This window comes from Fragaria vesca, linkage group LG5 (genome assembly GCF_000184155.1).
Source record: "Fragaria vesca subsp. vesca linkage group LG5, FraVesHawaii_1.0, whole genome shotgun sequence".
NCBI lineage: Eukaryota > Viridiplantae > Streptophyta > Magnoliopsida > Rosales > Rosaceae > Fragaria > Fragaria vesca.
This window is the reverse complement of record NC_020495.1, coordinates 819,928-834,787: the sequence shown is the minus strand read 5'-3', so window position 1 is coordinate 834,787 and position 14,860 is coordinate 819,928. Positions and strand designations below refer to the sequence as shown.

General features: G+C 37.9%; 2 protein-coding genes across 2 annotated transcripts; both read left to right on the top strand.

Annotated features, from left to right (window-relative positions):
- The first annotated feature begins 3,450 nt into the window (after positions 1-3,450).
- On the top strand, positions 3,451-9,961 carry LOC101311961 (SPX domain-containing membrane protein At4g22990-like). Its single transcript, XM_004298685.1, has 11 exons — positions 3,451-3,531; positions 4,164-4,222; positions 4,846-4,966; positions 5,537-5,848; positions 6,091-6,195; positions 6,329-6,783; positions 7,576-7,871; positions 7,994-8,178; positions 8,685-8,875; positions 9,007-9,140; positions 9,416-9,961. Exons 2-11 carry the CDS (start codon positions 4,170-4,172, stop codon positions 9,652-9,654), a joined length of 2,091 nt encoding a protein of 696 aa, XP_004298733.1. The 5' UTR covers positions 3,451-3,531; positions 4,164-4,169; the 3' UTR covers positions 9,655-9,961.
- Positions 9,962-11,601: 1,640 nt separating this feature from the next.
- LOC101296575 (protein HOTHEAD-like) lies at positions 11,602-13,891 on the top strand. The gene is made up of 6 exons (XM_004300704.1): positions 11,602-11,683; positions 11,810-12,149; positions 12,304-12,605; positions 12,722-13,098; positions 13,190-13,755; positions 13,837-13,891. The coding sequence occupies exons 1-6, from the start codon at positions 11,602-11,604 to the stop codon at positions 13,889-13,891; spliced, it is 1,722 nt and encodes a 573-aa protein (XP_004300752.1).
- The last annotated feature ends 969 nt before the right edge of the window (positions 13,892-14,860 follow it).

The window sequence follows — 14,860 nt, the reverse complement described above, 5'->3', positions numbered from 1 at the left end:
ATTTCTTAGTCTGGGAGCATTGATGATAACTTAATTTATACGATATTATATTTTAAGTTGTTTTCTTTCTCATTTAATTAAAGAAAAAAACAAGCCGTTGTAACGTCACGATTGGTTAGTGTTTTAATTCAATCGGCTAACGTTTTGATTTACAACTCACCACATGATCGTCATACAATATGTAAGTTAGAAATGACATTGCCTTGAGAATGAATGCATATCCAGTGTACCTTCTGCGTCATGTTAGTACGAGTATGTCCGACCGTAGAGGCATATGCACATGAAGAACAAGGGCAGTAGGGCATGCATTCATTTGGGAGCTCGAATTGATGTTTAACCATTTGTGTGTGTGTGTGTCTAGCTATGACATACCAAAGTTTCTTGAATGGTGCGTGTGGAATGGTAGCTAATATATTGCATGCTGAACCAGAGTTTAATTTCTCATCGTTCTGGAATTGACTTTTCTTTCCTAACTAGCTATAGCTAGCTACTCACATCATCATGAAATAACCTTAAAATCAACCTAGCTAGCTATTCATTGGAATAATGGGATCAAATTTTCAATAGCTTCTGTAGAGTCTTATGTTTGGAAACAAATGCATGCGATCCTTAATATTGACCATGACATGCAGCCTAACTAAAGAACATCCTCTTCTCATTCTCACTTTGCAGCCAAAGAATTTGAAACTTGGAATAGAGAGGAATTAATTGAGAAAAATCAAATCCTCTAACACACTTTAGTATTAATCAATTCCTCTAATGTACGTAGTCTTATCTAACAGCGACATGCATAATTATGTATATGCATGCTTTTCATGAATAACCCAATAACCATCGATCAACTTCCTTATGATCTCCGATCCTTTGATTTCTGCTCATAAAGAGGAAGAAAATGATAAATTACCCCTAAGGCAAGCTCATCATGTATGTTCTGCATAATATAGCTTTAAGAGATCGGGTTTAATTGCTTGGTTTACAAGTTAACTGGTAAAAATGTGCTGGGAAAATTATAGAAGCCCTTCCACGGCTAGGTTAAGATCTATAATTCATTGCTTATGGTTGACGTCTTCTTGTTGTTGAAGATGATTGATTAACAGTGTACTTAAACAATGTGCTTGGATTGCTAAGCCAATTCTATATATGAATGATCGATGATGGAATTTTGACTCGTACATAAAACAACAACTAACTAGCGGGTCGCCATGACTCGCAAAGTCTCGATCAGATATGTATGCAATTTGCAATTTGCAATTTGCATATGCTAAAACTTCTATTTCGTTTTGTTTTGTTTGTTTTGAATATATATGCTGCAAATCAGATTTGATAGCTTTCATATTGTTCTATGATTAATTAAGGGATCCCTTGATTAATTATATTAGATATTTATGCTTAGAACAGCGATTTATATGTCTCATTCTAAGCTTATACATAGGTGATCTATGCAATCTTATATTAACAATGCGTAATCAAGCTAATCATGTGATGCACGTATTATAAAAGCGTAGCGTACTTGTGACTAGGTCCATGTACTTGTGCCTAACACGCCTAACAGTCTTCTGTGTCGCCTACCAACAACGATCATGCTCAGTGATCAAACCATTTTTTTACATCTCACATACTGCCCACATCACGTGTGAGCTGATATGGCACATCTATATTATCTAACGAATCGTTTTGATCGAGTGATGTGTGTTATGTATGCTGGTACTTATGGTGTGTGGTGTGCTCACAGCCACGTCACTTAGTGAATCATAACAATCGAGTGATTATACATAAGCTAATACGTAAAACGTGTTCTATATATGTTGTAAAAATGTGGTTCACGTAGTATTGTTCTACTAAAAATCTATTCGTAAGAATGAAACGCACCACTAATGTGATTTTCTTCTCATATGCAAAACGATTCATAATTGGATACACATACAAACATAGAAGTCTTTTCGTGACGAAATATCTAACACAAGTAGATGGATTCTATAGGGCAAAATCATTGACACATAAGAAAAGTCAATTCATACACGTATCCTGCAAAGTGATTTCAAAATCTGGATACGTGAGTGGCATATATGATTGCATAGACTCAGATTCTGTCTGGTCTATTTTTTCACAATTTTTACCTGAAAGTGAAACTACCTCTTACTGTTTCATGTAAAATATATTTACCCCATACTAATGACAGTGCTTCCGAGAATCTTAAAGAGCAGCCTTTCTATTAAATCAAATGATGTCAGAGATATGGGTCCTTTTGTTTTTTTACTACAACGTAAGCTCAACAAACTAACTTAACCTTTTTACTGTTTAACTAGTAAATTAATGAAGTGGGCAACAAGTGTTGTCGTTTAGGGGTTTGCTTACCCCATTTCGAGTACTTGCGTACATGTCGTTTAGGCGTAAATCGTCGGACAAACTAACTTATCATCATTGCTTTGTGCATTTTCGGCTAATAAGATGCTCATTTGCTAGTAATGTCAGTTTAGTGTAAGCAGGTTTTAAACGTAAAATGAAAACGATATTGCCTTTTGAATGACTGGCATCCGGTGTGTCTTCCACATCACATTGTGAGCATCAGGGCATGGTGGTCCGAGTGTGCACATGAAGATCAAGGGCAGTAGGGCATGCATTCATTTAGGGCTAGAATTGATGTGTAACTAGATGTACAAGGTTACCAAAGTTTCCAAAATCTGCATGGAATAGTAGGTAACGTTGCATGGTGGTGCTCAAATTGACGTGACATTTTTCTTTCCTAGCTACATCATTATTATGAAACCTCACAACTATGAACTATCATTGGAATGGGGCAAAATTATAGCTCAACATTTGCAGTCCCACACTCGCTCCCTCGTTGGCAATAAAGCCGATCGAAGAGCAAATGTGCAACAATCTTATCATTGAGATTCATACCACATAAATACGTACTTATGTACATATATATGTGTCTTAATTTGATCTTCTGTTGTCTTGTCACGTGACACGTCTGATCTACTAACGCTATTTAAGAATTTTGAAAACTCGATCGATAAATTCTTAAATGCCAAATCGGATCCAGATAATCTGCCCACACCCCACACCAAAACTATCTCCCCTGTAAAGATTAGCTGCGTGTAACACCAACCACTGATTACTCTCTCTCTCTCTCTCTAATTACTATATAGATTAGTGTAGATCCCATCTGACACCCACACCCCTGTGGGCCCCTGTCCAGTCACACAGCCACAGTACCCTTTTTTATATTTTTCTTCCCCGTACAGCCCAAGCCCAATCGATGAAATGACAACCGTATCCCCAAACACAATTAAAAGATCCGAATTTTTCTGTGAACCAAATACGACGAGTCTCCTGGCGCCGATCAACTTGTCCACTCAGCCACGCTCACATATATATTCATCCTTTCCTTCCTCTCTTCCAAATTCCTCATCTTCTCTCCATTTTCGAAAACGCCTCGTCGTTTTTCGCGTGGTGGTGCTCTCTCTCTGCTCAGCTCCTCCGCCTCTCTTGTTCGTTGATGGTCATCTAAGTCTTCGTTCTGCTCCGGTGAGTCCAATTTTGATGTATTTATACGAATGCGAGCTTATGTATGTGTGTGTGTTCATCTTTGCGATTCTTACCGGAATCGTGCTTCGCTTCGGTTGCCGGAAAAGCAAGAACGGAACGAGATTCCGGATTGAGATTTGTGAGCTGTGCATGAGTCCTCAATCGGATTCTTGTTTCGGATTTCTTTGAGTTTTGCTTCCTGTTATGGTGGTGAATCAAATTTTCATGCTCTCTAAGTTTATGCATGATTATTATATTAATCTCTAACTAGTTTTTATTATTAATTTTCTGGTGGTGATAAGATGAGTGTGTTTTTGATATCTGTGTAAGCTTATTATAGTTTTGGAATTTTCAAATGGAGTGTGTGATTGTTTTTGTGTGGATTTGGTCAAATTAGGTGGTTTCTGAGAACAGAGTATGTGGATTATTGAAAGGTTGGGAAAATTTGGATGAGTTTTGTAGTTGAGAACAGAGTGTGTGGATTTGAGTGTTAGCATTTTGTATAGCAATTGCTCTCTGTTTTTTTTTTTTTTTTTTTTTTTTCTACTTGCGTTAAATGTGTTGAGTTTGAAAAGAATATTTTATATTTACATTAAACTTCATTCTCGCTAATCTTTTCGTTAGTTTTGCAGTGAAAAATGGTGGCCTTTGGGAAAAAGCTGAAGGAAAGACAGATTGAAGAATGGAAGGGGTATGTTTTGTTTTCTATTATTGCCTTCTTTTTTTATATATACGTGTCTGCTAGTATTAGATGCATTCTGGCAGAAATCTTGGAACATTTGCTCTTGTGTAATGGTAAGAGAGTAAAAGAAAGGGTTATAAAGAGACAGGGTCTAAGTTGATGACATTCTTTGATAGTTTTCCGTCCGATTGGTCTTACTACAGCTTTGGTTCTTTGAATGAGGACTTCTTTTTGCTCATGTATATTGAAGTCTTCTTAGCATTATTGTTTTGTTTTAAAATAAAAAGTGATGCATTCTCTGTTGACTGATGACAATATGATGTGTGTTAAAAGGTTTAACACACATCAAAAGGGAAAATGGTGTTTTGAGATGAATGTTGATACATCATACATGGTCTTCTAACCAATTCTGTAAAAAAGATATCATTTTGTGGAGTAGATATGATAATCTGCGTGAACATTTGTATTTTTAAGTTGACATCATTGTTCTCACTGCCATTTTACAATATTTCCTTAGTTCTCTCTTTTTATGCATATAGAGTGTTAAGGGCAGTATCATACATGGTTATTAATAGTTGTGTATGTCTATATCTGTAAGATGAGTGCTCATAGCCTGCTTCATTTTCTTACAGGTATTACATCAACTACAAACTTATGAAGAAAAAAGTGAAACGCTATGCTCAACAAATTAAAGATGGAACACTAGATCGGCGCCATGTCCTAAAGGATTTTTCAATGATGCTAGATAACCAGGTGTGTTGTCGTCTATGGTTGTTCATCAATACGTAAAAGAAGAGAGGAATTACATCGTGGTGTAATACTTGATTGCTCTGTGCACTCATTTCTCATATTCTTGTCATCTTTGAAATGGCATCATGTATGTTACTTTGCCGGTATTGAAATTCTTACGAGTGTTAATTATTCACTAGTACCTAGTAATGTCTGGTAGGTTTTTTGAATAAATTCATTTATTGACTATGGTTCTTTCCTTTTTCCCCTTTAATATTCCCTTGGAGAAAAAGACAGGGAAAGCTAGTTACAGCCTCATTTGGGGCATATAAGTTTATGTGGCTTCTGTATGTGCATTTTTCAACCCTTGTCTACAGAATGTTCACCCGAGCATTCACTTAGACTAGGCATTTCTATGGCTTTTGTTTGTTGGATAAGTAGCATACACAGAGAGATTGTCGTGTACTATGTTTTTCTCTATACCCTTTTTTGACCTTTTTTTTCGGACTTATTTTTCCTGGACAATCTGAGTCATACTGATATTCATGGAAGGTATGTAATAAATTTGTTTCCCTTGTCTTTTTATAATATCAGATAGAGACGATCGTCCTTTTCATGTTGGAACAACAAGGGTTACTTGCTAGCAGGATAGCCAAGCTTGGACAACGACATGATGCTCTTCAACAGCAACCTGATATTTCCCAAATAGTTGAACTACGAGAAGCTTATAGACAAGTGGGGCGAGACCTTCTGAAGCTTCTATTTTTTGTCGAGATAAATGCTATTGGCCTGCGTAAAATACTGAAGAAGTTTGATAAACGTTTTGGGTATAGGTTCACTGATTACTACGTTAAAACTCGTGCTAATCATCCTTACTCACAGCTGCAGCAAGTCTTTAAGCATGTGGTAATATTTTTACACCAGAGGCTTTTTCCTCCCCTTTGTCATTTTACACATTTTAAAACTTTAAAGCTAGATCTATTTTGCTGTCTCCATTCATGTATATTCTGAGTGCAATGGTAATAATGCAAATATCGGGCAAGAAAAAAATATCAGAATACATAATGTAGCTACTAAGATTGTCAGCATATTATTAGCAATTGCGTACATTCAACCAAATGATCTGTACCTGCTTAATGCTCTTGCAGGGTGTAGGGGCTGTTGTGGGAGCTGTCTCTCGAAATCTTCATGAACTTCAGGACCGACAAGGAAGCTACTTATCAATATATGATCAACCTTCTGTTCCTCTCCAGGTTTCTTTATTGATTGATGCTCTTAAGATTTCTTATTTCTATATGTATTTTTGCATGGGTTATGATACTATTGTTTCAGCTGGAAACAAACTGTTAATGATGTATAGTAATATTTGTTAGAATTCACATGCAGGATCCTGTTGTTGATTCTATTAAAGCAGCTGTGGACAGGTTGACCCATTCAACAAACTTTCTAAGCTTTTTGGGACAACATGCACTTATTTTGCAAGAAGAGTTCCCTACTCCAGTTGAGGAACAAGCTGATGATCAGAGATACCATTTTAATTCGCTTCTCTTAAACTTGGCAAATACATTTCTTTATATGGTCAATACATACATCATTGTTCCGACAGCAGATGACTACTCCATCAGCCTTGGAGCTGCAGCAACAGTTTGTGGTGTTGTCATTGGAGCAATGGCTGTTGCACAGGTGTTTTCTTCAGTGTACTTTAGTGCATGGTCAAATAGATCATACTTCAAGCCTCTTGTATTTAGCAGTATCGTTCTTTTTGCGGGAAATGGCTTGTATGCGATGGCTTATGATCTTAATTCAATATGGGTACTTTTGATTGGTCGTCTACTCTGTGGGTAAGTAATTTTATTTCTTGTTCATCTGATTCTTCTTTTGGATAGACAGTATATTCCATTCAAAGTAGTGAGTTAGGAAGTTTCAATTCTGTTCAGCTTTGCCATATTGTGGCTGCTCAGCTACAATCACCATGTAGCATAATTCTCGCAGCTCTACTCTTTGACAGTTAAAGGAAGCATCTGCAAAGACTAAACTTTTGTTATAGGTTAGACCTTGATTGAACTTGGAAATAGGCAAGGCCCAATATTTGATGTGTAAAAGATGGCTTGTTTCTTCTGAAATTTAGCACTGCTAATCATTTAAAGTGAAAGTTACAAACCTTGAAAGACTTGATCCTCTTGATTTCGGGTTATAGATGACGAAAAAAAAAAGAGCATCCCTTGGTTTTGCATACAGCGGGGAACAAAGTTGACTAATGTAATGTGATGGATAAACTTTCATTTTGCAAATATTTGAACAGAGTTGGATCTGTTACTAGTAAACAACTACAGCTGCTTGCTCTTTGCAAAATTTTGCAGACATTATCTTGTTTTTCTGCCTAGGATAAAGAAATATTGGATGCTTGTGATGTATACCAGACCTGATGCTCTTGTACATTAGGCAAATAAATGTGTTTTGATTTGAGGATGCAGTGATAAGATTTTGAAGCTCATTTATCCTGCAAAATGTGTTATTTTTTGAGGATATAGTTTAAACTATGAGCTAGGAATAGTGTAATGCAATAATATTTTGAAGCTCATTTTTTCTATCTCATTAGACAAATTGATGAAGTTCTGCCTTCTAATTTTCAGATTTGGTTCTGCTCGAGCTGTAAACCGGCGTTATATCAGTGATTGTGTACCACTTAGAATCCGCATGCAGGCATCAGCTGGTTTTGTTAGTGCTAGTGCCCTTGGAATGGCATGTGGTCCTGCAATTGCTGGCTTGCTTCAGACTGATTTTAAGATTTACAAGCTTACATTCAATCAAGACACTCTGCCTGGCTGGGTTATGGCTGTAGCTTGGCTTCTATACTTAATATGGCTTTGCATCTCATTTAAAGAACCTGTACGTGAAGATGAAGACACTCCTGTGGAAACAAATGGAGGTATGTCTCTTAATTGGTTGGTTGGTCTTGTGAAAATTTACCATTTAGCCTTTTCCTATGTCTTAAGCTTTTTGTGAAGTATTGGACTCACTTTAATTTGACCCTGAATTCCCATTTGACAGGACAAGCAGAAAATGATGCACTCGAGAAAGGTCTTAAAAAACCATTACTCGTTGCTTCTGAAAACAAGAACGAAGATGAAGATGATGATCTTGATATTGATGAAAGCGAAGAAGCTGTTGATGAGTCTCGCAGACCAGCTACTTCAATTGGATCAGCATATCGACTACTTACACCCTCAGTGAAGGTATCTCTCTGATTTGGAATTTCATATGAGCTTCCTGAATTCATTATGCCTTTAAATTTTGTGCTTATCAGTAGTTACTGAAGAAAAATCTATCGACTTGAAACTGTTTTCGTGATAGCAATGTTGCATGGACAATTCTCAAGAGGTTCAATCAGGGAACCTATTGCATATTTAATTGGTCAATTTAGTGTTACTATACACTTACATCTATGATGTACAAAAGTAGAAACTTATACAGTGATAAATTTTGTAGCATTTGCATTATGGCAAGAATCGGAGAATCTGCTTACTTTAACGCAGTAGGAAATGCCTCATTTAACTGTGGAATTGAATTGATAATGGATGTTCATATCTGAAATTGTTTTACTTATTATAACCAGAAAATACAGATATACACTGGAGAATTGATATCATCTAGTTTGTTATTTTAATACAGTGAATTTCAGTTCTAAATATTCGAAATTCTTTGGAGCTTATCCCTGCCAATTTTGATATGTTTTCATCAGGTTCAATTATTGATATATTTCATGCTCAAGTACGCAATGGAGATTTTACTTTCTGAGTCTAGTGTCGTGACCACATACTATTTCAATTGGTCTACTAGCTCAGTCGCAATTTTTCTTGCATCTCTTGGGCTTACTGTTCTTCCGGTTAATATATTGGTCGGGAGCTACATCAGCAACATGTTTGAAGACAGGTATTTTCAGAGGGAGAATTACTTTCATCATTCTCTATTTATGATGCTCAGTTAAAATCTGCTAGTTGAAAGCTCCATAAATATTCTTACTGCTTGCTGATGGATTTGATCCTTTGTTGACCCAATTGCAGGCAAATTTTATTGGCATCTGAAATTCTGGTCTTCTTAGGCATAGTTTTAAGCTTCAACGTAATAATTCCATACACTGTGGCACAATATGTAGTCTCCGGACTCATCATGTTTGTTTCAGCTGAAGTACTTGAAGGTGATATTTTTATTTCATTAAATTTATTTTTGGTTCAGTTAATTACTTAATTTCTAGTTAGGATCAGTTAAATAGGACTTATTCACCATACAGTTCAAGGATCTCCACAATTTTATGGATTTGCTGAACATCTGTTTTTGCTTAATTTAAAAGAATAATATGAACTTTCTTTGTCTGAAGGAAACTGGATTTCACCAAATGGTAATGTCAGTAGTTGATGCATTCTAATGTCGTGCAGATGAACAATAACTCATATCATGATCTATCATATGCAGGTGTGAACTTGTCACTTTTATCTAGGGTCATGTCATCGAGGCTTTCCCGTGGAACTTACAATGGAGGATTACTTTCAACAGAAGCTGGGACTCTCGCTCGAGTAGTTGCAGATGGCACCATCACTCTGGCTGGATACTTGGGGGACAGTAAGCTCTTGAACGTCACATTACTTCCTTCCCTCTTCATTTGCATCACATCCATTGTCGCCACCTGCTATACCTACAACTCTCTCTATTGATCTACACCCGTTGTAGCTTGTATCAAAATTGGTCAATCCTTGGAAATCTGAGTCAATTCCTCATTTTGGAACCTAAAATTTGTGGCCTTGTTAGGTATATCAGCTGTGTATATGTTTAGAATCTAGGTCATTGTTTATCATCAATTGGTATTCTTTTTGGGTTAGGAAACCCACTGCTTCATTGGGTCACCACCTGAAGAATAAAACGTAGGTACATGCAAACTTGATATTCTCATTGAGACTTTTCAGCTTGGACTCGAATCTTATGTATTCCTCCAAATTCTAAAGATACAATTCGTCAAATTTCACACGCGGCCAAGACCAACACCGGTTCTAAGATGCAATGGCCACCGTACTAACCAGCAACCTGAACAATTCCACCACCACCAGCAGCTCCCGTGGAACATCATGGACCCTCGATCTGTCGACAATTTTCATCATAATTGCCACCAGCTTCTTCTTTGGTATCTGTAAATGACGCTATCTAATTATCATCTGAATGCAAAAGTGGGTCAGTAACTCTAATTTGCGCCATCTGGTTATTGAAAGGTCGGCCACTGTCTGGCTTCCAAATATAGTTTCCGGGACGCTAATGCTAAGCTATGGATGCAAACAGATCGAGGTATCGGTCACCACTCACCTTTACATTTTATGATAAAATTATCACGGTCACTCAACTATGACTTAATCGACACTTTGGACATTTTTTTCGATTCAGTCGTAGTTGAGTGACTAAAATTGAATACCACTCGTACATATACTATATGATTGATGGATACACCGGCAAGAATAATTATCTCTAGTAGCAGTCACACTCACACAGTCACACCCCTAGCAGACCCCCGAAATATTTTGGTGCCATTAACTGCATCCTACTTCCTACCAAACAATTTAGGCCCCGTTTGTATGGTAGGAAATCATAGTATGGAAATGAAATTAGTTTCATTTTTCATTATATTGTGTTGTTTGGTTGTAAATAAAGATTGGAAAGGAAACAAAAAATGAGATATGACCGGAAATTGACTCCGTCATAAAGCCTGAATTGAATTACCTAGTGAGGGGTGATATTTTATTTTCATTCCCACAGTTAAAGGTAAATTACATAAAGTAGCCATTTGAAAAGTTTATATTCCCTTTAATAGATCACATATGCAATTAATAAAAAGGTGTTATTGGAAATTAAAGCTTTTAATTTTATTATTATGACTTATTAAATATTGTGTAATAAGAATGGAAATGAATTACTAATTTTATTACAATATCAACCAAACACCTACATGGAAATACCAAAACCTTTTCCATTCCAAATCAGTACGGAAAGGAAAATAAATTATTTCCTTATCTTGACATTCATGCAGGTCCTTAGAGGAATTGGATCCCATGCACAGAAAATAAAAATCATTTATTTGTATCAGTTTACAGGAGCTGGATTATTCTACAGAAAAACGTGTACATGCAAGAAACGAAGAGGACCATAACTTGAAACGCTTTAAAAGAATTAGCCAAAGAGCATGTGAAGCTAAGTAAACTCTTGTGTGGTACTTGGTACGTAGTTCACTTCAGGAACTGCTTTGGCCTATAAATCAGCTACAAGTATATAAAGGCGAGCTAAGCGTTAGCTCGCTTCAATTGTATGTGAGGTGAAGTAGTATCATATCTTTTGCATTTCTTGAATCTTTGGTTGCCTTAGTTTTCTGCGGCATGCATAATGCGCACTAATAGAGCTGTAATTTCTCGGAGCTTGTTTCCTCACCACAGCCCGAGATCGTTGGACCCTGATTGAACTATGTTGTGTATATAAAAGGAGAAGAAGGCATCAAGGTTTGAGCTACCTTCTTCTTTCTTTCTTTCTTCAGTTCTTGAGGAGTACTGTATTACTACTCATATACTACTTATCTGAAGCTATCTGAGATCAGAATCATCAGATATAGATAATAGAAGAACATAATGGATACTTATATTGGGTGCTGCAGATTGGTGTTTGGTGCTGCAATTCTCTTCCTTCTTGGCTTCTGCAACTCCGACACAGGTATTTCAACTAACTAGAATTGTGTAAATATCTTACACTTGCTTTTCTGGTTATCGATCTAGTTGTGATATATGAATGGGATTTCTCAAGACGTACGTACGCTTGGTTTTATTCTCTTCGTTACAGCTCCAAACTTCACCTTCATGCACAATGCAAGAAGAGCCCCAGCCATATCATACTACGACTACATTATAGTGGGTGGAGGCACCGCCGGATGTCCCTTGGCTGCCACTCTTTCCCAAAACGCCAGTGTTTTGCTACTCGAACGTGGCGTCTCACCCTATGGCAACCCTAACATTACCAATTTGGATGCCTTTGGGGCATCACTCGCTGATCTTTCTCCCACCTCCCCCTCCCAACGGTTTGTCTCTGAAGACGGTGTTATCAACGCTCGCGCTCGTGTTTTAGGCGGCGGAAGCTGCCTGAATGCAGGATTTTACACACGCGCTGCCACAGATTATGTCAGGTGCATATCAACATATGTACTATATGCATGTAGCTAGACTGATGCCTCTATATTAATAGAGACTATATGGTAAATGCGTTAGATGTTTATGTTTAAAAATTGCGGATCACAGATTCAAACAAGAACTAATATAATCAAACATACTATGCATTAGGGAGGCGGGTTGGGACGGACGATTAGTAAACCAATCATACGAATGGGTGGAGCAGCTTGTGGCGTTCCGGCCACCAATTCGAGGGTGGCAGTCTGCAGTGCGTGACGGTCTGTTGGAAGCCGGTGTGGTACCAAACAACGGGTTCACTTACGATCACATCTATGGCACCAAAGTTGGAGGAACCATTTTTGATGTTGAGGGGCATAGACACACCGCTGCCGACTTACTAGAGTACGCTGACTCCACTAGGCTCACTGTACTCTTGCACGCCACTGTCCATAAGATCTTGTTCAGAACAAGAGGTTTGAGCTCATCATTTTCATCTTTTCCCTTTGTTATGAACACTTCACTAGTAAAAAAAATGTTTACTATTTGATATTTACCTACTTCTTTTGGTTAAAAATAAAACTATGAGCAGGGAAGACAAGGCCACTGGCCCATGGTGTGGCGTTTAGAGACGCATCTGGAGCCCAACACAAAGCATACCTCAAGGAAGGATCCAATAACGAGATCATTATATCAGCCGGGGCAATTGGAAGCCCACAGATACTGATGTTGAGTGGAGTAGGCCCTGAAGAGCACCTTAAGGCCTATAACATCACCGTCGTGCTCAACCAACCCATGGTTGGCCAAGGCATGTCGGACAACCCCATGAATGCCATTTTTGTGCCTTCACCTAGACCCGTCGAGGTGTCGCTCATCCAAGTCGTCGGCATCACCTGCTTCGGAAGCTACATTGAAGCCGCCGGAGGTGAAAACTTCTCTCCGAGGAACTACGGGATGCTCTCTCCTAAGGTATCTACGAAACAGAAAATGAAATTTTCTACGTCCTTTGGATGTTTCTAATGGTCATGATAGATAAATTTTTTTATCACATATTTTGCAGATTGGCCAGCTCTCCACATTGCCACCAAAGCAAAGGACGCCGGAAGCGCTAGCGGAAACTGTGGAGTTCATGAACAGTCTTGATGAAAGAGCCTTTAAGGGAGGCTTCATCCTTGAAAAGATCTTAGGCCCAGTTTCCACAGGCCATTTGGAGCTCCAAACCCTAAACCCTAACGACAACCCCTCTGTCACCTTCAACTACTTCCAAGATCCCGTAGACCTGGAGAGATGTGTTCAAGGCCTTCGAACCATAGAAAAGTTGGTTGAATCAAAGGCATTCTCCAATTTCCGATTCGACAACATGTCGATACCAACTCTGCTCAACAATACAGTCCGAGCCCCCATCAATTTGCTGCCTAAACATGAGAATTCGTCGAGGTCTCTGGAGCAGTTCTGTAAGGACACTGTGATGACCATCTGGCATTACCATGGAGGATGCCAAGTTGGGAGAGTTGTTGATCAGCAATACAAGGTTCTTGGTGTTGATGCTCTTAGGGTCATCGATGGCTCCACGTTTAACTACTCACCTGGGACTAATCCTCAAGCCACTGTTATGATGCTTGGAAGGTACGTAACTTTTTTTTACCCCTGGGTCATTTGAAGGTCTCAGTTAACTCTGTAGTGATCATTTTCCATATAACGGTGCAGGTACATGGGACAGATAATACTGAACGAGAGACTCGCTGCTGATGAATCGAAGTGATGAGCCATATATACTTATATAGTGAATATTCATGATATATAGGAGTGTCTGTTGACACACACACACACAGAAACTTAAATTACAACGATCAGTGCATCATTTTTCTTCAGTGCATCTATAATTATCCATATATTTTTGGAGTTTGTAATTGATGAACAACATATTGGCTGCTCAATATGATTTTCGTGTATGGATGAAGTGGAGCCTGAAGGTTGGCTTATTGCTACTCTAGGTTGAATGAGTTGAATCCGATGTTGAATTACTTAATGAATAAACTGCATGCATGCTTTCAGGTTTTGATAAAAATGAATACAATGTATTTTCTGGTGTCTGAATACAACGAAAACATTAAAGAAAAGAAGGAATAAAATCAAGAAAGAAAGAAAACATACAATAATAGGGGAAGAGAATATAACATGGGATATACCTCAAGGACCAGGTTACTTACACTAAAGAGAGAAAGCATCTCTTCTTTTAGTCTTGCCCTTTTCTTCCTTTCTTTCTCTGCATCATCTCTAAACCACGAAAGCAATGGAAGATATATATCAGAAAGAGACGACCCATGAAATTCGAATGTCTGAAACAAGCTTTTCAGATAAAAAAAGGAGGAGGAGTATGGCAATTATAGGATATCCATGGCATATGCTCCATCTATTCCTTCTTCTCTTATTCCCTTTCTGGGTTCTCAAACTCATCAATGGCTATATATACTGCACTCAGTTTCTGTGTTATGCGTGTGTGTGGATTTGAGAAACCTTAATATATAAGCGAATTAGTTGTAGGGCGTCTTTCCTTTGGCAGGCAATGGTGGTTTTGTTTCGATGGATTTCACGTTGTAATTGGTTGTTGATTATGATCTGCCAAAGGAGAGTTGCCCTGCAACTGCTTTTGCTTAATGGGATTATACAGGTGATATGTTAATTTCATGCAGGAGGTATGGTCAGAAAACAAAATGTATATTGTGGTTTT

Bases quoted from the DNA above. Each gene is read 5' to 3' on its own strand.
- LOC101311961 (XM_004298685.1), top strand. From the start codon at position 4,170: ATGGTGGCCTTTGGGAAAAAGCTGAAGGAAAGACAGATTGAAGAATGG. The intron at 7,872-7,993 runs GTATGTCTCTTA...CCCATTTGACAG, and splicing joins TCCTGTGGAAACAAATGGAG to GACAAGCAGAAAATGATGCA. The intron at 9,141-9,415 runs GTGATATTTTTA...TATCATATGCAG, and splicing joins TTCAGCTGAAGTACTTGAAG to GTGTGAACTTGTCACTTTTA.
- LOC101296575 (XM_004300704.1), top strand. From the start codon at position 11,602: ATGGATACTTATATTGGGTGCTGCAGATTGGTGTTTGGTGCTGCAATT. The intron at 12,606-12,721 runs GTTTGAGCTCAT...AACTATGAGCAG, and splicing joins GATCTTGTTCAGAACAAGAG to GGAAGACAAGGCCACTGGCC. The intron at 13,756-13,836 runs GTACGTAACTTT...ATAACGGTGCAG, and splicing joins ACTGTTATGATGCTTGGAAG to GTACATGGGACAGATAATAC.